The sequence below is a fragment of the Triturus cristatus genome, chromosome 6 (genome assembly GCF_964204655.1).
Source record: "Triturus cristatus chromosome 6, aTriCri1.1, whole genome shotgun sequence".
NCBI classification, from domain to species: domain Eukaryota; kingdom Metazoa; phylum Chordata; class Amphibia; order Caudata; family Salamandridae; genus Triturus; species Triturus cristatus.
In genome coordinates this window covers 1,069,979,685-1,070,002,124 of record NC_140589.1, presented here as the reverse complement: position 1 = coordinate 1,070,002,124, position 22,440 = coordinate 1,069,979,685, and the positions used below count along the sequence as shown (strand labels likewise).

At 43.7% G+C, this 22,440-nt stretch overlaps 1 protein-coding gene across 2 annotated transcripts in view; it reads right to left on the bottom strand.

The window, feature by feature from the left end:
• ABCB10 (ATP binding cassette subfamily B member 10) overlaps positions 1-22,440 on the bottom strand; it is a 945,933-nt gene that overhangs the window by 98,832 nt on the left and 824,661 nt on the right. For both annotated transcript variants that reach the window (XM_085611934.1, XM_085611935.1), the window contains exon 11: positions 5,024-5,067. In XM_085611934.1, coding sequence (XP_085468060.1) covers positions 5,024-5,067 — 44 coding nt within the window. The remainder of the gene's footprint in view (positions 1-5,023; positions 5,068-22,440) is intronic.

Here is a 22,440-nt window from a genome sequence, read left to right as displayed (position 1 = left end):
AGTCGGGGCACGTCTGGAGCAACCAGGAAAGCCCAATCAGAAGAGGAGTTGCCTTCGTGGGGACCTACTAGCCAACGGGCTAGCGATCGTGAAGGAGCCTTGAGCGGTCGCACTTGAAACTGGCCCACGGGTCACTCGTGGAGTGGAGGCCAGAGATCTTCGATGCAGGAGGTGCTCAAGGCTGGGGCTACTCAGAGCTCAAAGCACAACTTCGAGGAAGACCAGGAAGATGATGGATCAGCAAAAGCTCACGGTGTCCAGGGGTCACGGTTCCACGTCACCCACGATAGCCACGGGATAAGCTTTGCTATGGACTCAGGGTAGCCTCGGGGAAGTCTGGAAATCCACCTCTGGGGATGCAGAGACTTCTGCGTCCGGCGGGAGCTTCAGAATTGCAGACCGGACATTTGCTTCTTTGGTGCCTTCCAAGCAGGGGAGTCACTCCTTGACCCCAAGGGAGATTTCTTCAGTCTTCTACAAGTACAACATCGAAGGTCCAGGATATATGTTGCAGAGTTTCGTCCAGGGTAATCCAAAGTCGCAAGGACTGGGTTCCCATCCTTATCCAAAGTTTGGGGGTTGGACATACTCTAGGGACCCAACTATGGGAGGGTTTGGAAAGAGGGGTGGTTACACCCATTTCCTTTGTCCGGTTTCGCGCTAGAGCAGGGGCAGGTAGCCCCTGCAACCGGTTTGAACTGGACTATGCACAGGGACACCAAGTGTGCCCCCAGTGCAGGACTTCAAAGCACCAGAGAGTGCTCCCACCCAGCCCCAATACAAATCTGCCTGTCTGGGGAGGTGGTTATACATCCCTGGGACAGGAAACCTATTGTTCAGGCCTCCCCTGCCAGAGTTTCGGTCAGCAGCAGGAGGTCAGACCCGTGTCTGTGACAGTGGCATCCATTTTGTGATGCCAGGGCTGTAGAAAGGCTTTACCGGGTAGACCAGTGTGAACATATCTCTCCCTCTAGAAGGGTGGAATGCTACCCCCGCCACCAGAACTGGCGGGGGATTAGTATTCCAAAGCGTTTGACACCAAACAGGACACGTTTCCGTGCAGCCAGTCCAAAGTTAGCATTTACTGCGAGGTTATAATGCACTTAAGAGTATATGGTCAGGCTGCACCACAAACAGCATCAGAGGAGGTACTCCGAATGCTGCAGAGGGGCTCTGCTCATGCAAGGGGCACCCTCTCACATAAAAACCTAGCACTCTGCCTTCAGGATTGTTAAGGCCTGCCATAGGAGTGACTTATAGGTTTTATATGTGTGTGCAAAGGTAGTGATATAGGTAGCCTATACCACTGTAAGGGGTGCATGCACCACCTTACTCAGGCTGCAGTAGCAGACCTGTGGTGTCATTTTGGAGTGCTTCCCAGGGGTGGCATAATACATGCTTCAGCCCCTGGTAGGCCTCTGAGGTACCTATGCCCTAGGTACATAGTATACCATATACTAGGGGCTTATAAGGCACTCCAGAATCCAATTAGAAATGTACCTAATGTACATGGAAACCATTTTAGAGAGGAAGCAGCTAGGCTGGGGTCCTGATTAGCAGGGCCACAGCCAGACTAAGGTCGAAAAACAGTGAAACAGAAGCAAAAAGTGTGGGTACCCATGTGAAGCAGATCCAACTCTCCTACAGTCATCAAGCGGATGGCTCCAAGAACGGACACGGACCCGAAGTAAGTGCAGAAAGGTTTATTTACTCCAACGTCATCATAACGCATTTCGGCTCACGCGAGCCTTGTTCACATGACATGATGGTATAGACTTGTGGGCATTTTTAAAGTGACAGTGCAAATAACGAGAACATCACGTGACATTAAAATTCATAGACATGGAAAAAATATGTATTGCATAATGTTATACTGAGACATTTCAAATGTAAAATACACGGATTTAAAAACAAACAAATATGTTGTTGTTATAAAGTGTTACATATATCATTTGAGTTATCACACGTTATATATACATACAAATATATATAACACTCTTTGTAGCAGTCTAAAATTGATAAACTGAGGAGAGCTCAGGGAGACTCCCATCACACAACGTGTGGTAGAAATTCTGAGGGAAGGAATCCTTTGAGGGGAATGTTCTACAGGTTGCTGTAGCCTGATTGGCTAGAGTTTGGTTCTTGTTAAATGATGTAGATAAGATACTGAAGTGAATGTTTTTTAGTCCTTCTAGGCCATGTGTAGCACTGTACTACTCTGTAATTATACTGTAGGACTCCCACTTTGATGTCAGGGAATGATTTAAGTATGTGAATCAATGAAAGATCCAATACTGGAGAACAACCAGTTACAACTAAAACTTATATCAAAAGCAACATCGGCTATTTGAGAAGACTTGCTGATTGCAGGACAAGTGAAATCAGAAGTACAGCCTTTGGTGTGGAAAACAATGGTAATACATTCCAATACAAACTTAGAAAAGCCTACATTTAGGAAATTCAATACACTCAGTAATAATTCTTCTATTGCTGCATACTCTGGTGAACCAACAAAGATGGTTGTGCCAGGGGAAAGATATACAGTATCATTGTCTACTAATTTGAAACACTTTCTATTGTGACAGCCCTCATTCAAGGTGCAGACACAAATCTCCCTTAACTTCATATCTCTTGCTTGTGGTGATCAAGAAGGCAAGAATAGAGAAGATGCTTCATTCCAAGCCATACTGAGTCACATTCTACTGGAAATCCAGGACAAAAAGGTTTCCAATCAAGCAACTATTGCCTTATGCAGTCAACAAAAGGAGAACAATGATGCAGAATATGAATATTTCAGTAACAAATTGGAGGATTTCAGCCATGAAATGCATATAAAATTAACATCTTCTACTGGATGTGGTGAATGCTAAACAGCTAGTTCTGTATAACAGATTTAAACCTATCAATATGGACTTGAAGGGTATTTCAGAGCACTATGAGGACGGCTCTATGGTTCATAAGATGGTGGAGAAATGAATTTAAATAGGTCTTGCCAGACTCTTCAGGCACCTTATATATGACACATTTGAGTACAAAGAATACCTTTTCAGCTATCAAAATTCAATGTGAAACCACAAACAATGATTTTAAACTTTCAAGACTACATTATCAAAAATATAATCCTATAAAATCAACCCTGAGTCACAAAATTCTGGGTGTAGCCTGAATTTGAGTTTAATAGTGTTTCTGCCATCTCATATGAAACTTCTAAAGGTTCCTGGGGATAGATCTTAATACACGCTTAAAATTCAAGCATGTAATCTATCCCACAGGTATACACAAAGGTAAACATATATTAAAGTCTCAGGCATCAATCTCTCAATTTGAAGACTGTACAGGTCTAAACATCATATGTGTCCTTATGGTTACCGAGATTCTACATACTTTGAGTTCAGACAGCAGAGCTATCCTTCATTAAACAGGTTTACAGCAGTTTGGGGCAGCAAATCAATCCCTCATGTTACAGAGATCTCACAGACTCGGGCCGCAAAGTATCCATCACAGGCTCAAGCTATGGAGAGTAAACGATATCTAGATATTGCAGACACCGAGGCTTTAAACAACAGAGTGATCACAAATCGTACCTCTTAGAGAGGAGGAAGGCAAAAATCAAACACAATAAAAATATTTTCCTCCCAACCTACCTCCCCTACCTGCTCCTCCTCAAAGCTGTTCCTTGCTACATGCACTCTCTTAATTTTTTCATGTTTACGTCCTGTTTTCCTGTATACATGTCAAATACTGGTGTAAAAAAACACAGAGCTGCACTGGGTAAGGCAAGAATGCGATTTGGGGAAGTGGAGCCAGATTCTTTAATAAAGAAAGCAATTGTGGCAAAGAAGGGGAGAAGAAAAAGATGGAGTAGTGGAAAAATCTATCTCCTTCAGTTAAAATCTAGTGGGACAGAAATGCTCCTGTGGCAGGAAAAACAGCAATATAGAGGAAAGCCTTTGAATATAGAGTAGAGACGGACAAGGAAGGGACCAAAAGATATGCAAGAGGAGGATGCAACACCCACTCTAAGTCTATATTGGATATCACTGGTTTCTTTTCCCAAAAGACAAATAAAGTAGTTTCTAGATGATGCCTAAAAAGACCACTCTGACAACAACTGCACTTTACCCTTCACCATGCGTGTATGTCAGAATGTTCTTCTTCTGCCAAGCCAACAAACCTTGCAGGACTGAACTTCTTATTTCTCATAGTTTTTTATATTGCTTTTCTTCCCATTTCTCCATCATAAAGCATTAAAAAATATATGAGTAGAAAACAATAACTGAATAAACTTAATTCAATAAACATTTCTACCACATTGCAGAGAAAAAGTCTGCATGTTACGCTCAGCACCATACCGTGTAATAATTCACAACTATGCAGCATTCCATGAAACCTAATCACCACCAGGCTGCATTGGACCTGCTAAACTATGTGTAATGCTCCTATGTAAAAAGACAATCTATACTGAAGTATTATGATTTTCATTTATCCTGCAGCATGCATACTCTTCACCTCCCACATCATATATCTGAAATTATCATGTAACAAAAGTAATTACTCAACGAAAACATCTTATCAGGCTATAACAACCCTAACTTCGTTGAGGTCTATCACCAGGGTGATGACTGAATTCCTTAAGCATTGCTGCCCACTCCACCAGATTTTCACTGTTGTCTTCTCATAGCTGAGCCTTTGCGAGATGGAGCTGACAGAAATTAAACAGCAGGTGGTCTCAGCCCAGTGCATATGAAAAATATTAAGTTTAGAATAATGTGGGCAGTTTATGATGCATTCAAATAGAGGGTCAGCTACACAACAAAACTTGTGTAGCTTGAAGGTAAATGCTGAAATGGTGTCTCAAACTGCAGCATTTAAAAAACATTGATTTTTGCAGTCCTTGGTGCTACTGACAATTAAGGCCACCAGAAATCAAATGAGAAAAAGTATTTACAGTCAATTACTGACTCCTCTAGGGCATGTTCTGTAAAAATAAAAAATTTAAAGAGCTGGCAGCTCTAGCGCTCACCTTGAGAAGAGATCGAGCAATAGCAATTCGTTGTTTCTGCCCACCTGCAAAATAGAGACAAACAAACACTATAACGCTTCCTTGCACAGTACGTCATGAATATCTGCTATAGGCTAACTTTTCAAAGGCTTACATGAGGAATTCTATCACCAGGTTTGACTTCAACTCAGAAAAAGAGAGAACCCTCAAAGACGCACATCCCCTTGTTCATACTTTGGTATTAAATCTATATACTTACAGAGAAAGTTCTATGTTGAACTTTAGATTTTCCTTCCAGTTAGAATTCTATCTAAACTGGACGAGGCAAGATGGCAGCCGTGAGTACGGTCGTGCTCCCTTGAGCTCCCGGAGCTCTCCCCCCTGCTCCGCTTACCATGCTATCAGCGTAGCTGCATCCAGGCTGTTTAGGCTCCCTTGACCCGCGCACTGTGCTGGCCCGCGGTGAAGTGCAGACTGGGCGGGTATGCTGTGGAGCGCTTCTCGACTGGGTGTTTGCCGGCTCCTGGTGTTGGCGAGACGGATTTCCGGATGTGCGTGCGCCTCCCAGTGTGGAGAGTGGATGGTGCCGGCGAACGGAGGACTTGGAGCGGACGCGGAATTGAATCGCGCTGCAATGCCCTCAAAGGCTGGCCGTGGTAGAACACGAAATAACACAGAGACAGCGGATGCTACGGAGGTTAAAAAGCTGGCTTTATCTCTGGGGAAAAAGGATGTTACTCGCGTGGACGGTGGTAAGAAGTCAGTCCCCGCTCTATTTTTGACTGCAAAGGTAAAGAAAAATATGTCTACGATACCTACCACATCTGTTAACCTTGAATATGCCTTAAATATGGGGGGAGATCTACAGGGGGAAGATGACTCTCTGACCCCTTTGGCCCATGAGGATGGGGGTATGGCTGGCACCCCTCAGGGTTCATAAAAAAATGGACAAATTGGTGGTAAAAAAATCAGAAAAGACACCAGTAGAGGGCAGGTTACGAGGGCCAGACAAGAAGGTACAGAGGAGAGAAAGTAGCGCAGGGTCTGCTATTGAAAAAGGGGGGATGGCAGTTAGAAAGAAAATGGTTGAACCGGAACTAAGGAAAGAGAATGAATATAAGGGAGGGTCGCCAGAGTCAATGTCTGATCCCTCAGACACCTCCAGGGAGGAATCTGATCCTGACATGTGTAAGGGAATAGATAGTCCAAAAACTGTGCGCAAGCAAGTGGGAATAGGTCTGGGCACTGGATATCAATCTGCTGAGAGCGCAGATTCCTTTCAATGGCACTATTCATTTATGGCAGAGACTGAAATACCTAGCGGTATGCAGCCCAACCCTGAATCCACTGAGAAACCTGAGGATATTTCGCTGGCGTTCATCTATGAGACCATTATGGCCCATAGGGAGGAGACCCGTACAGAGAGTCTGCGTATGCAGGAGGCCTGTCGCAAACTCAAGAACTCGGTACGGAGGGTCGTGAAATCCTGCTCTGAGTTTGCTGACAGGTTTAATGAGGCTGAGACCCGCATATCAAACCTAGAGGATGAGCTTGCAGCACAGAAGGTGACGACAGAGACCCTGCGCACTGCTAAGGATGACGCCCTCTGGAAAATCACCGATCCTGAAAATCGACTCCGGCGCAATAATCTCCGGGTGCTGGACATTCCCGAGGGGGCCGAGGGGCAAGATCCACAAAAATTTGTCATCGAACTCTTCTCCGAAGCCTTTCCCGGGATAACTCAATGGGACTGGAGCCAGGAGATTCAGAGGGCAAACAGGTTTCCATTTGCACAGCGCAACAGACCGGGGCCAGAATTCTTCAAGACCAAGGGCGATTTTAATATCAGTCAATAATTTTCTGGCAAGGGAGGCAGTGTACGATTTGGCACGCCCAGATAGAAAGAAGACCGGGAAGGGGGTAGAGTTTTTTGTGCGCCCTGATTATTGCCCTCTAACTGTAGAAAAAAGATGGCAATTACGTCAGCTCATCACACCATTTTGTGATAAAGGGGCACAAGCCTATCTGCTGAACCCAGCCAAGCTCAAAGTCATCCATAATGAACGCGTGCAGTTTTTTTTTATAGCTGAAGCAGCTGCTAAAGAGTATCTGCAATCCCTATAATGGACTGGGAGCAAGGAAAGGAAGGAGGAGGGAGAACAGAAAGGGAGGAAGGGGGGAAAAAGAGAAAAAAATATGCATGGATTGCATTGTGATGTTGTTTCTCCTCTTGTTTTTTTTTTTTCTCTCTCCTTTTGTGTAGAGTTGAGTTGTAATGCGATGGACGGTGAATACTCATGTGGTTTAAACATTGGGTGGGGCAGGGAGTCCGGGGTGGTTCACGGCTCCAGCTGGAGCTGTGTATGGGGGAAGAGGGGGCATTGGGAGAAGGGGGTTGGGCGGGGTTTAGTGGGTGGGGTGGGGCACTAGCAAAAATAATGCATGATGGTATGGTGAAGACAAACAGGAAATTCATTGGTCTTAGGTACACAGCTTGTAAGCTTAAAGATACAGGGAAAACAGATGGGGGATAGTGGCACATTTGGAGGTATTCGTTTTTGCTCCCTGAATGTAAGTGGTTTGAACGACCATAATAAGAGACAACGGGTCGCAAATGAGTAGCGGATGCTTCAGATTGATCTGATATGTTTACAGGAAACTCATATCGCATGGGCCAAAAGAAAACTATTAGCGGAATTAGGTTTGATAGTATTTATTTGTACAGAACAATCCACCACTACACGGAGAGTTGCAATTTTGGCTAAGAATCAGATACAAGGAACAGGTAGAACATTGGCAGACAAACAGGGGAGGTGGGCTATCGTGGAATGTAAGATTGGAAGTCAGAAGTGTACGATATGTTCCATATATGGTTCAAATTTTGATGAGGCCCTAATAATTGAAGGGCTGAATGTAGAATTGGCCCAATGGCCCACTCCGCTGATCGTGTGCGGTGACTTAAAAATACACCTTGAGCCTAATGCTCTACAAGATAATAGCACATTTTATAAAGGGAGGAAACCAAGGGTATTTAAAGCGCTACAGTCTCTTTTGGCTGATCATGGATTGGCGGATGCTTGGGCTACTTTAAGAGGGGAGAATCCTGGGTATACCTTTTATTCCTGTCCGCACCAGAAATTGGTAAGGCTGGATTATTTTTTTATATCAGGTCTCTTGCTGGCTGGAGCTAAAATACAGGTATATCCACGGGTTTCCTCAGACTATGGTCCTTTAGTGTTAAACCTGAGGCTGTTTAGGACTGGAATTAAATCGCGAGCTTTTTCATTTGATAGGAAGTTACTATTAGATGAAAGTTTTGTGGCTCATATGAAGACATGGGTTGAGCAGTTTTTTCTCACAAACCGGAACAATGCAGGGATTGGGTGTGTATGGGATACTTTTAAAGCGGCTTTCAGGGGAGAGACTCTTAGTTTTGGTTTATATAAACAAAAACAAATGCGAGCAGCGCTGCAGGAATTATATGCCAGTTTAACTATAGCAGAAGAAAAACTTACGCAAGGTATACATGGTGGTCAGGAGATTACTGCTCTTCAAACCGAAGTAGCCCGGGGCAAGGCCAAAATAAATCTCCATTGGAGTAAAGAGATAGCTAAGAAGTATTCTATTAACAAGAAGTTAAACTGCGAATACGGGGAGGCAAGCGGACGCTGCCTGGCACAGAGCTTAGATCTAAAGAGGCGGCTCAGAGGATCTGCTCAGTGGTAGACTCCAGGGGAAATCTTATAGAAACTGATGTTGGGATATTAAATGTCTTTCATGATTTTTATGAGGCACTGTATACGGGGGAGGGTTATGACCCACAAGTCGGGGAATCCCTGCTACAGAATTTTAAGGAGAAAAACTTGGATATGCAAGATGCAGAGCTATTAGAGGCCCCTATCTCTATCGAGCAACTAGAAAAAGCCATTAATAGCCTAGCACTGGGTAAAGCTGCAGGACCCGACAAACTTCCACTTGAAATATATAAAACTTTTCTTGCAATATTAAAAACTGATATGCTTACCACTTTTCAACAGGCCCAGGCAGGAGCTCCCCCCTTAACATGGGATGACGCCAGCATTATAGTCTTTAAAAAAAAAAGGATAAACTCGCCGAGCAACCCGGTTCATATCGTCCCATATCACTTTTATATGCAGACGGCAAAATCTATGCCGAAATCCTTGCGACCCGGTTGGCTGAAGTAATAACCCCGTTGGTATCAATTCGACAACATGGGTTCATGCCTGAGAGGGGGACAACCAATCACATCAATAGAGTGGTAACTCTGTTGGATATAGCCAGTACCACGGGGAGTGAACTCAGTCTGATTTTATTAGATGCCGAAAAGGCTTTCGACCAGGTCGCTTGGGAATATTTATTGGCTATACTACGTTCTCTTGGTTTTAAACAAAACTTCATTACTGCCATTCAAGCCCTATATCGCCACCCAATAGCTATAATTTGTATTATGGGCTTAGAATCTACCCCAGTACATATCACACAGGGAACTAGGCAGGGATGTCCCTGCTCCCCCTTGCTGTTCTCCTTGTATATAGATCCGTTTTTAAAAATGCTAGAACAAAGCTCAAGGATAGAGTCGGTAATTTGGAGGCAAGAGCACTATTGTGTGTTGGCATACGCAGACGATGTGGCAGTGGTAATGCCGAACCTTATTATAGCCATGTCAGAAATAGAGCAACTGGCGTTAGTTTGGTGCCGCTTCAGGATATAAACTCAATATTTCAAAGACACAAATATTATGTTCTAATATAGCTGCATTTGATGACCAGAGGGTCTTGAGTGAGGTAACATATCTGGGGATCACGCTGAGGATTTGTTTAAAGTCATTGGTGGAGGTTAATTGGCGTAATATTCTAAACTATGTACGAAAGCAATTGGACCGGTGCGAATGTTTGCATCTTTCAATCGTAGGACGATGCAATGTCCTTAAAATGCTTATACTCCCTAAAATTTTATATTTTTTCAGATCTGTACCACTGGAGACTCCTCGTGCCCAGTTGGCAGTTTTACAGTCAATATGTGCTAGATTTTTGTGGGCTCAGGGTAAATCCCAGAGAGCCATCCAATATATGGTGGTTTGTTGGTGCCTGATTTCACCCTATATTACTTTGTATGTATTTTGCAGCACATGAATATATTATTAACCGGGGTAGAACCAATTAGCGCGGCTTAAGCTCCATCGATATATCAAATGCAGTTGGGCAGTGAAGCCAAAAATCGGCTATTTGTTAATCTTGAGATGAGCTACTACAAGAAAACTAGGTTTAAGGTCCTAAATACCGCCTATAAAGCATGGAAAGCAGTGAAAAAGTATTTTAGATTAGAGAAGGTATCTCTGTACACCCCGCTAACGGCCACAACACTTCTTCCACCGATATTTTGGGACAGGATCATTGATAGGTGGTGGGCTAAAGGGATTCAATATATTGGTGATCTTTATACTAATGGGGTGTTGATGTCTTTTGAAATGCTAACTAATAAATGTCATCTCCCCAGGTCTGAATTCTTTAAATATTTGCAAGTCCGTGACTATCTATGTAAATATCAATGGAATATTGAAGTAAACCCTGTTATTGAAGTCGTGAGGAAAAACGCACGTATTGGCACACTGTACAATTTACTGTTAGATACTAAGGGTGGTGATTTAGATATGCAAAATACCAAATGGGATAACAGGCTAGGGTGCCTTGGCACTCGTGTAGAAACCTCTATTGAGCTGGCGGGGAGACTGCTAATACCTGCTAATCTTCGGGCACAACATTATAAGACTGTGTTTAATCTTTATTACACCCCAGCCAAGTTGTCTAAATGGGGGGGTTCAAACGATGGAAAATGTTTTCCTTGTGGGACAGAGGATGCTGATATTGTGCACATCTTTTACACATATAGGCACTTAACCATTTTTTTTTGGACATATAGAGAAATTTTTAGCGGAAATCTTCGGGGGACTAGTCAGATTATTAACTGCTCATGTATTGTTGGGGGTTGTCGAGGGAGAGGGATCTGATAAATTGCTTTATAAATTTCGGTATTTGATTTTTTTAGCCACAGCTGTGGCCAGGTTATGCATTGCCTCAATGTGGCTTCAGAAGGATGCACCAACTTTTGAATTATTGAGGGCTAGATTTTTAGCTATGTTTAATATTGAATATAGTTTATATGCCCTGAAAGGTATTCGGAAAAAGAAACTAGGCTTGGAGATCTGGGGACCTGTGGTCTCCTATATGGATGAATGAGTTGATTAATTGGGGATTTATCTCTATGGCCCTTTGCACTCTGCACTTTAGGGAATTTTCATGAACTAAGACCAATTATGTAAATAATGTATTCCTTGTAAATGTTTTTTGTTTGTTTTGTGTAATATTATGATATTGTTTTTTCTTCTTTCTTCTTTAAGTCTATTGAATAATTTGTGTTAATGAAATGTAATGTTCTTTTGGATCTATCATGGATTAATAAAAAAAAAGATTAAAAAAAAAAAGAAAGTTCTATGTTGAACTTTAGATTTTCCTTCCAGTTAGAATTCTATCTAAATTGGCGGTGCATCTTAGAACTACAGAAAAGAACGTTTTAAGAGGGAAAAATAAAATTAGCTACCTTTGATAACAATCTTTCTGGTCGATACTCTATCCACCTGCAGATTCCTGTCTTGTGCATATATTCCCAGGTGTCAAACTGGATCCAGAAAATGTTATCAGATCTTTTTGGCACCAGTAGGGGAGCTGGCTCTATGTTGAAGTCAGGTATTGCATCTCCGTGATGTCTCTGGTGCCAATAAAGCACCTATACCAACATCAGTTCAGGTCTACCTTTTTTCCATGGCTTTTTAAGCTGAGAATTGAAAGACATCATCATATTTTATTGAGTGCAGAAAAATCGAGTGTATTATTATTATTAGTGTTAGCTACATATGCTCATTCTCAGAATGGGGAGTAGGGCAGGGTCAGTGAGGAACTGCAGATACGTAATGCATCCAATAGAATGATTTTTACAGACGGTAAGTATTTTTTTCTTCTGATTGATAATTTCACGTGCAGATTCTTCACCTGTGAACAAAATCCAAAACATTACCTCCCCCCAGTAGAGGGTCTGAAGAAATGGTCAGACAAGAAAATCTTGAAGCAATGAACATCCAAAGAGCAAGTCCTGATGTACTTCGGTAAGCAGACGACAATATCAGGCAAACGTATGAAGGGAAGACCAAGTAGCTGTCTGACAGACAAAACAAGCATTGGCATAGCCAATAGGTCTTGCTTTTGGGACCTTATAAGTATTTAGTAATGCAGCACAATATCCTTGGTGCAACAACATTAATTGTTGCATGGTTAAATGCTTATAAGGCCCCAAAGGCGAGACCTATTGGCTATGCCAATGCTTGTTTGTATTCAAGGCATGGCTGCAAATGCCGACAAAGCTCCATGGGAACTATATATTCGAGTGCATCAGAAGGCCTGAGTCTTACAAATATGTGCGCAACTCTGACTTGAACACGCACTACGTTAAGTCTGCGGGCAACACTGTGATTCCAAAGTCTGCATCTGCTGTTTTTTTTTTTATTAAAAAAATTGTGTTGTGCTGTATTACGGTTATCGTAAAATTCCATGTTGTGGCATTCATGACTAATGCCACACATGGAATTTCACCATAACCGTTACTCCGATGCAAGGGTTTGGGTGTTTATATAGGATTTGTTTCAGACAAATGTGGTGCACATACACAAAGTGGTGTGTTTTTGGGTATTTGCCAACATTTGCAATGACTTTCCCACATTGCGTACACCTCTAAATTCAAGTATGTGGATATGTAATACCCCCATTTTTAAGGGTAATATGGCAAGCCATCACAATTAAAGTTACTTTCACTTGACTGAAAAATAAAAGGTAAAGGTAAAATTTAACACCTGTGATGGTTTTTTTTTCCGCTGCTAAAATGCGCACAGGTATGGTTAATGGTTACATATGTGTTATAGAACCCTCAACAATGCAATCACTCCATCATTGCTGCAACAGGAGCTTCATATGTTTTTTTTCTTTTTAAAGATTCAGGAGGTGTGTGTGGCAGATAATCTGATTTTGGTTTTCTTTGTCCTTATGTGCATTCCTCTTTGTGATACTGGTATAATTTTCATAGTTCTCAAGACAATATTTTACATTCATAAAAGACTCGGAGTTTTAATTTTTGTCAGAGCTTTTCTGCAGACATTTAAACATGGAAGAAAAACATTCCACAGTGAAACACCATCCATACAGTCTAGTGCCTGTCCCCCTGTCCTACATAATCCACACATTCTGTAACAGGCCAACCTACATAAGACCTTGTCTGACATTATTCCTCCTTTACTTTGTGGACTGTCCTGCTGTTATTGTCCCCTGAAATTGAAAGCAGAAAGGTGATTGGCAGACGAAAAACAGCTCCCAGGACTACTAAGGAAACCACAGCCCAGCAGCCGGTGCCAGGCTCGCGCTGGTGACCTGCTCTCTTGTTTAACAGGGGCTGCCAGTGATGTCGCTTAGCAGGTGCGCTCTTGAGATTCAAAAGTAACCAGCTACAAGTGGTTTGCAGTGGATGCAGAGATGCTGTATGGTTTTGAAATGTAGGCTATAAATGTCTTGTGAAAGAATGAAAGGTAAACCCTACTGATTAAAGCGAAAAACAGACTGAAAATACCAGACATGGACTGTAGGAAGGACAGAGCTGGACAGCTAAATCAGCTTGTTTGTTCTGAATCCAAAATGGATAGAAAGGTCCAGAGTAGTCAAAATGTCTTTCTTGTAATAAGTTTATTTCTCTCATGATCCAAGAGCGTTCTGCCAGTAGAAAAGACAGCCAACACGTGTTTCGCCCCTTCTCGGCTCCCATGCCTGGGGCCTTCTGAAGGCTGATTATATAAAAAGCATTTGTGACCCACATACCATTAAATACATAAATCATAGTATCAAAAGACAAATAATCAAATAATTGAAAAGAGGAAAACTGGAAAGAACAAAGGAAAGAGCACCAATTGCATGGTGATGTCAGAAACCAAATTCAAAACTCCCCAACTCAAGGGGAGCAAGGTTCGTGAAGCGCACTGTGAGGATCAAGGGATATTTCACATGAGGCACCAATGTCATTAGTCATACATGAGTTATCATAACACAGATTCATTCAAAATGCATATGAGGTCATAGCAATACAAATATCAAATAGTGAGAGCAGAACCAGATATGTAACGAGGTCAGATGTCAAAGATCACAGTTCATCATAAATTCACCAAGACACAGCAAAATATCAGTCAACATATATGCGGTCAAGATACATAATTATACATAAATAATATTTAACAATTGCAATTTGACAACAATCAATTATTGGTATGGTTCATAAAGGTTGACAAATTATTTAAGCAAGGAAACCTATATAGTTGTTGCAATAGTATTGTCCCAGGTGAACTGTTATATAGTACACAAATATTGACAGCACCATTTAGTGCAATGAACGTAGACACCATGAGAACCAGGAGACACTTCCAGGGTGCAACTGGAATCTGCTGGGATCTTTACCCACAGCATTTCAACATTTGCTTCAAACCCATATGCCATCAAATATATCAGGTGCAAACCACTAGCGAATGATCCATTGTGGAACTGTGCATGGAAAGCTCACAGCTTGGGATTATGCAGGGCCAGCTCACCTGTCATCCTTCCCGAGGTGGATAAAATGTTAAATTGGGTGTCAAAAACACCCACAGTCAGAGCCTAGAAACGTTTCAATTGGTATCCCCTCTTTTTAAAACCCGTGGCGTAGGCACTGCAGTGTAAGTGGCAAAAACAGCTCAAGAATGTGCCGCTACTGTGAAGTGGGCGACATTTTGTTGAAATATATTTTCTATCTCTCTCTGAATCGGACCTACTGAATTACTACCGACTTGAAACAAGAAACGTGAGTGGTTCGCACGCGAGTGGTGTGCGCGCGCGAAAGTGAGTGCCGGCTGCGCGCGTGCACGCTCGCGGGAGCGCAAGCTTGTCGCCAGCCAGCAGCACTTTCAAAACTCACATACTAAATGTCTCTCCGAGCAGCGCATGCGTACTGACTCAGCGAGACCTAAAAAAGGGTTGTGGTAGAAGCCTTTGCTCTGGTGGAGAGCGCATGAAGGCCTTGGGGAAGGTCTTTCTTGGCTAGTTCATAACTATCTTAATGCAGAGAATTATTCAGCATATTATTTGTTTCTGAACTGCTTTATCATATTTACAACCAGTGTATCATGTGAAAACCTAGTCATTCATTTTTAAATTATTTGTCCTTTAGATATAAACACTGACTGCCCATTTTGTATCTAGTCTATGCAATCTTTCCTCATCTTTCGAGGAATGATGAGGATAAAAGGTAGACGAGTGATAGACCGTCTCAAATACAAAAAAGACAAAACCACCCTGGGAAGAAGGAAGCTTTTATCTGAAGTTCTAGCTTGATTTGGAAGAAGCTTGTGCATGGAGGTTTGACACTCTGGCTTGCAATTTGCGGATGAGTTAGGCTAATTTAATAGCAACAAGAAAGACCGTTTTGAGATTTAGAAGACTTAACTGGAAACTGGGAAGGGGCTCAAATGGGGCTCCTATTAATAAAGTTTACACTAAATTTAAATAGCACTGAAGCATAGCAAACTTGGTGGGAAGATACTAATCTTTCCCCTAACCCTTTAAAAATGAATTAAAATGGGGGATTTAAACAGGAGAGGTTGATCTGGAGAGTAAAGGAAGACTATCAGGCAGCAATGAAATCCTTTACTGTGCCTACTGCACAGCTCTGCCTGGCAAGCAAAAGTGCCAGTTAAACAATCTCAGAAACAGGAGCTTTGAAAGGGTCCAAGTTGTATTCCTTACACTAGTCAACAAACCTATTCAACCTTGTGGAATAAAGCAATTTCTTTGAAGGGCAAAGGTCTGAAAGGATGATGTCGATCACTTTGGGTTGCAGCTGGAAAGAAGGTAACTGTCTTCACTTAATCTCCACGCATGTGGCTGGAGGTTCGCTTGTGGTGTAATATTTGATCTTCTAATGGAAGGTCCACCCTAGGTGGAAGACGGAGCAGGGGACAAGAGGAGAGGTGCAGGGGGTCTGTGTACCAAAGCACTCTCTGCCAGTTTGGGTCAATGAGAACAACATGTTCTCAGCCCTTGTGTATTTTCCTCAAAACGTCTTGAATACAGTTCTCCTCAGCTCTCCATGCTACCACTAATATCCTCTTGAATCACAATACTGTCTTCATGAAAAGCCTCTCAATATGATCTTGAAGGTTTCCAATTCTATTGTGGTATCAGCAGCTGTACCTGAGTTTTCAGCAAAATCCTGGTCCGTGTTTGCCCCTGTTTGGACAGAATGGCAGGTCTTGAAGCACTTCTGTCAAAAGTCACCACAAAGGTATCCTTGGATGTGGCCTACCCCAGACAAGGGATAACTTAAGAGGGTTTTATCAGATAGCATACGACCCAAAAACTCTGTCAGCCACTCTCATTCCTGCCTCACCAATACAATCAAAAATATTAATTCTAATATGCAAGGTGTGTAACCTAGAGTAACATTGGTTAATCTCTAATTCCAGGATGCATCAATCTCCATGTACCAAAGACCTTATTATTACCCACCCATGTTGTAGGTATTGAGTAGCTGCGATTGCTTGGGCTCCCGAGATGGGCGGTGTAGATCTTTCCTGATCCACATCCGGCACACAGTAGAAATCTCCACACCAGATACAGGGTGCTCACACATTTCTAATGAGAGTAGGCTTTAACATAGTTAAGAGTGAGGCATGATTCACAATGGGGTTGTATGCTGCAGCCAGGGAAAGACATTTCCTGTTTAAATACCCCACGATTACCACATATCTGCCCTCAGAATATATTTATTGCTGTAGTGTGAATGGGAGCCTCCCCCTAGGGCAATCCAAATGAGTACCCCACAGGCAATCTCAAATACGTGGCTCCGATTACAATGCCATACCATCTTTTGAGGAGCTTTTGTAATTCTCCAGTAGAAAGATGCGTCTCTTTTGGTGTTGATGACTATACCTATCCTATTCCACATAAGGATATTGTACCTGTTCAAAACCATATCACTCTCTCCCATATGCATTATGTAAGCAATAGACCTCCCCTTGGTAATGTGACCCAAATCTGCTTTATAGTCTCATCTACAGCTGGGGTCGCATATTATGAACTGACTGTCCTGCTTTAAGAACAAACTACCACTCCCTGGCAGAAGTGCTTTAAGCCGTTGAGCCAAACACACAGTACTGTAAACTCAGACAGCCAAACTGTCCCTTTTAGATAACGGTGAAACATAATACAAAAGAGGATCATAATTCTTCTCCTGTATACGTTGATCTGCAACCCTTCACACTGACGCAGCCCTCCCAACTCAAAAGTATAGTACAACAAGTTATTGCTCACTCCAATTATTCTGTAAAGGACATATGACCACATAAATGAAGAATACGTTCTGCAGTCATTTGGGTTAACTCTGGGCCACCTGTAGTTCCTCAACAGTATCTGCTTCTGCTTTGAGTGTGCTGTTGTTTGGCCTCCCCCCATTGCTTCCAGATGTGATCTTGGTGATTCTCGTCCAGCGCTCGCCTATTGCGATGTTCCATCTCTGCCACCATCAGTGCTCTCTTTCTCTAGTTGTCTGTTCTCTGGATGGTCTACCTTTGCAACTTTCTTCTAGGTAGACATCTGTTCCTCTAAATTGACCATACCTAATCCGTGTACCGACCATCTGCTGGAACTATCTCCCCTTTTGAGTGCAACCACATGCAAGCCTCGCTGGTGAAAAGAAGAACTGTGGTTTATTACCATCCAACACTTTGAGCTTGGCAGGAAATGTAAGAGATTATCATATATTCATTTGGCAGAGTTGTTTTTCCACATCAAGAAATGATTCCCTTTTCTTCTGGACATCTGTCATATAGTCTGGAAATAGTCATTTTACTGCTTTCCAGCAACCAAGGTCCCTTGAAACCTGATGTATATGATCCCTGTCATAATAACCTAAAGTCTTGCCACACCTGGCCTAGAAGAAGCACCTGGTAGATTTAGTAAGTTTGAGAACCTGTGAGGTAGCTCCACTAAAAGAAAAGGTGTCAGTTTACCCCCAGCACTGTATTCCCCAGCCAGTCTTCTTGAAATATCTCCATGCTTGAGCCTTCAAGTCATTCTGGAAGGCCTATTATCCTGATATTGACACAAGCGATTCTCCAAGTCGTCCACTTTCTTCCGCAAGAATTGCACTTCTTCCTGCACACATACAAGTAGAGTTTGCGTTTCCTTCAGTGTTGGCATAATTATTGCGAGATTAGATGAATTGTTCTCCACCCTTTCTTCAAGATTTTTATGGCTCATAGTGGGCAGAACCATGTCCACTGCCAGTGCATTGACTTTGAGTTCGAGAGTGGATTTGATATCAAGTATGGCCTGTAAGATGTCCTCAAATTTACCTGTATGTTCATAAAGCAGCTTTTCACTAGTTGGCAGAAGATGCCTCCTCCACATCACCTGTATCCGAGATCCCATCTCTACTGAGAAGCCTCTTGTTTTGATGCTTTTATCTTTACCATTGTTTCTCTTTATGCCCACACATCTGCCATTCAGGGTCACCACGTTTGCATCCCTTACCTCCTGATGCCTATGGCCTGATGCCTAGTGGAACATGCCCCATTTTCCAGGCATAGAAGTAACCAGGCTATGTTAAGCAGGTATGACAAGCGGCTGCTGCGTGCCCCAGTATTCTCTGGCTATCACAAGAGGTTCCACATCCCTATTCCTCAAATTCTAAGTGCAATTCCTGATCTAGCCCATTCAAGAACCACGGTTCTGTGTCTGACGGTTGGACTTCTATCTCGTGAAACGCAAGAGAGCAACATCAAGCATTTAAATGTATTCAGTCAATGAGGGCCTCCTCATTTGTTCAGTCGCTGCCCAGTCAGAGACAGTGTCTTACACCATTATTGAAGTATGTCACTCACCATCGTCCCATCACGGAACACAGTCAGGTGCAACAGGGAACCAAATGTCATTCAGTATTTTCCTACTGCACAGGAAGCAGCGGGCCACCTTCATTCACAAGGCCTCCAGCAAACTGTGCCCGCATAGAATACAATGCTTCTCCACCGCTGAGGCCTGCCAGTGCCGAGCAGGCTCGTGCCGTGCACCTCACCTCAACTGCTGCACAAGATCAGCAAGCGGTGGTTGGCAGCCCAACCCTGCTCTACTAATGCAGCACTGTCTGCGCGCTCAAGTTTCATATCTCTGGTTCCAGCATGCTGCGATTGCGGCTTCTTCACGGCAGATCCAAATAACACTCCAGAAAGCAGCACCAAAGGCTTACATAGGCCATGTTTCTGAGCCACTGCTCCCCTAGCAACTAACGTGACTTATACAGCATGGCAGTGCGGATTGTCATGACCATGGAAGATTTAAGCTGTTTTCACCACCCGGAAGGTGATCTACTCGACATCAGAATCACTGATGCAGGGCGAACCAGCCAAAGATCACAGATATGTGACTCAGTCACCATCTGGACCACATCCCTGCCTCCTGTTGATCTTTAACCACTTCAACGCAATGCTCTTATAAGTGGTCTGCCAATTTGAAATTACTAAGGCTCATGTCGCAAAGGCCAAGGATGTACCGGGCAAGCAGGCATGCTTTGTTTAGTGAATTAAGTGCTAGGCTAACGACACAAAAGAACAAGTTACTTCCCTTCGGTAATGCCATATGTGGTAGAGACTATCTAGCCACAGATTCTTTACCTTTGAATTTCCCTGGTATCAGAGTGTATCAGGAAGATTTTTTGTGAGCAGTACCCCTGTCCACAGGTAGGTGGCGTCGATCGGCTCAGCGTGCGTTATCTGCATCGTCAGGAGTGACATCACAGTACCTATATAGGTGCAACCCAGGTGCACTGACATCAGCTTCTTTTCACAACTTTCCACACCAGAAGCGAGCAGACATGAAGTACTCTGATCACTGGTGTGTAAAACTAGGTCCCTGAAAGGGGTCAACCCTGTCCCAAGAAATGTATTCAAAGAGCGACGAGGATGGGTGGGCCAATGAGGAATCTGAAGTTATAGTCTCTACCAGATAAGGCGTTACCAAAGGTAAGTAACTTGTCCATCTGGTAGAGACTTCTAGCCACATATTCCTTACCTTTACCCAAGCAATACCATCCCCGGAGGTGGGTCTGCGGACCAATTTCACACAAGGAAGTCCTGCAGAACTGAACAGGCAAAGTGCCCATCTCTACGGACCTGACTTTCCAGACAGTAATGTTTGGTGAAACTGTGCAGGAATTCCCATGTTGCTGCCTGGTAGGTGTCCAGACCAGAAATCCGCGTGCTAATGCAGTGGTCACAGCTTCAGCTCTGGTGGAATAAGCTTGCAAGCCTTCGGGAGGTAGCTCCTTGGCTAGTGCATTGCAGATTTTGATGCAGAGTATGACCCATCTAGAGATGGTTCGCTTCTGCACCGCCCGACCATTCTTCGCACCAACATACCACACGAAGAGTTAGTCGTCCACCAAGAACTCTTGTATGTGGTCATGGTAAAACAAATACACTCTTTATGGGTCCAGGCGGTGGAGTCACTCCTCTTCTTTAGAGGGATTTGGAAGAGCGTAAAAACTAGGCAGTGTGAAAGATTATCCTACATGAAATGGGGTGACCACTTTCGGTAGAAAGGAGGCCCTTGTGTGAAGCATCAGTTTGTCAGGATAGACAGAGGAAAGGCAGCTTAGATGATGGCCTGCAGCTCACTCACTCTATGGGCAGATGTAATTGCCACAAGGAAGGCTGATTTCAGTGTGAGAAGCCTGAGAGGACAATTATGAAGAGGATTGAAAGGAGCACCCGTTAAAAAAAAAAAACAAGACCAGATTAAGGTCCCACTGAGGCATAATAAATGGTGAAGGAAATAAGAGACATTCAGGACCCTCCAAGTCCCCTATTGTACATAGGTTTGTAAACAGGGAGGGTTGGTCAAGCAGACGCAAAAAGGGAGAAAGAGCAGACAGATAGCCCTTAAGAGTGCCTAGTGCAGAGCCCTGCTGGGCAATGGAAAGAATGAAGAGTAATACTTCAGAAAGGGAGGCAGAAAGAGGGTTGATGTGCACACCATGTCACAAATTGTTTCAAACGGCTAGTGTATACTGCCTTGATGGAGGGACGCCTAGCTGCCAATATTACGTTACAGACTTCGGGAGGAAGGTCAAAAGCTATCGACTGTTGCCGCTCAATCTCCACGGCAGAAGGTGGAGAGTTGACAGGTTTGGGTGAAGAACCGTCTCTGGTGACAGGGGATCATCCAGAAGGGGCAGTCTGATCAGAGGATTGATGGCCATGCTCAGTAGCTCGGGATACCAGACTCCCTATGCCCGGTCTGGAGCCACAAATGTGATTTGGGCCCGATCCTACCTGATCTTCTTGAGAACTCTGGGCAGGAGTGGTACAGGCAGAACGACGTAGGGAAGGCTTGAGTTCCACTGAAAAAGCATCTCCAAGCGAGAGCCACCCTGGAAACTCCAGTATGCAAAACTGCTGACATTTCACGTTCTCGGCGAGGTGACTCTCACCCCCCCCCCCCCCCCCGCGTCCTCTTATTGATCCTCGATTCCTACCACGACCAGGGGGGAAAGAAGGCAGTCAGGGTCCCCAGTGTTTCAACTGTGCCGAGTGGGGCCACATATCACGCAATTGTCCCCAAAAGACCACTTCTGTTGAACCCATGGAAGTAGGATATACGAGAGGGAGGATCCTATGGGCTGGGGAAGGCACGGAAGCATACCATCTGACTCTCACGGTGAATGACGTTCCTACTAGGGTCCTTGTTGATTCAGGGTGCCGACATTCAGTTATGTGCCAGGAACGAGTACAAGAACAACAATGGCAAGAGGGGGAGAGTGTGTCTATTACCTGCGTTCATGGGGACCAGAAGAGCTATCCTGTAGCAATAGTGACCTTTGGAAGCGGGGAACAGACAGACCTGATCCGGCTAGGGGGTATTCCACGACTGGTAGAGGACATGATCGTGGGCACAGACTATAGTGGGTTTCCCGCTCTTCTTTCCAGAGCAGTAAAGGAGAGAGACACCCAGCGATGGTTGAAGGACGCGCCACTGTCAACCACAGAGATAAAATCGGGTGTGTATAAGAAAAAGAAGACCAGTAGAGAAAAAAGAGAGCAGAAAAAGATAGCGGTGTTGAATGGCCAAGTTAATGCTCCTTCTACCTCCTCCTCAGGTCCAGATGGAGAGCCAAAACCAACATCCATCTTTAGGGCCGAAAACAAGGAGGATCCGGCGTTGGGACACGCATGGGCTCGTGCAGTAGCCGACGAGGATGACCACGTAGGCCCCTGTTTTATTATTGCAAAGGGGTTGCTGTACAGA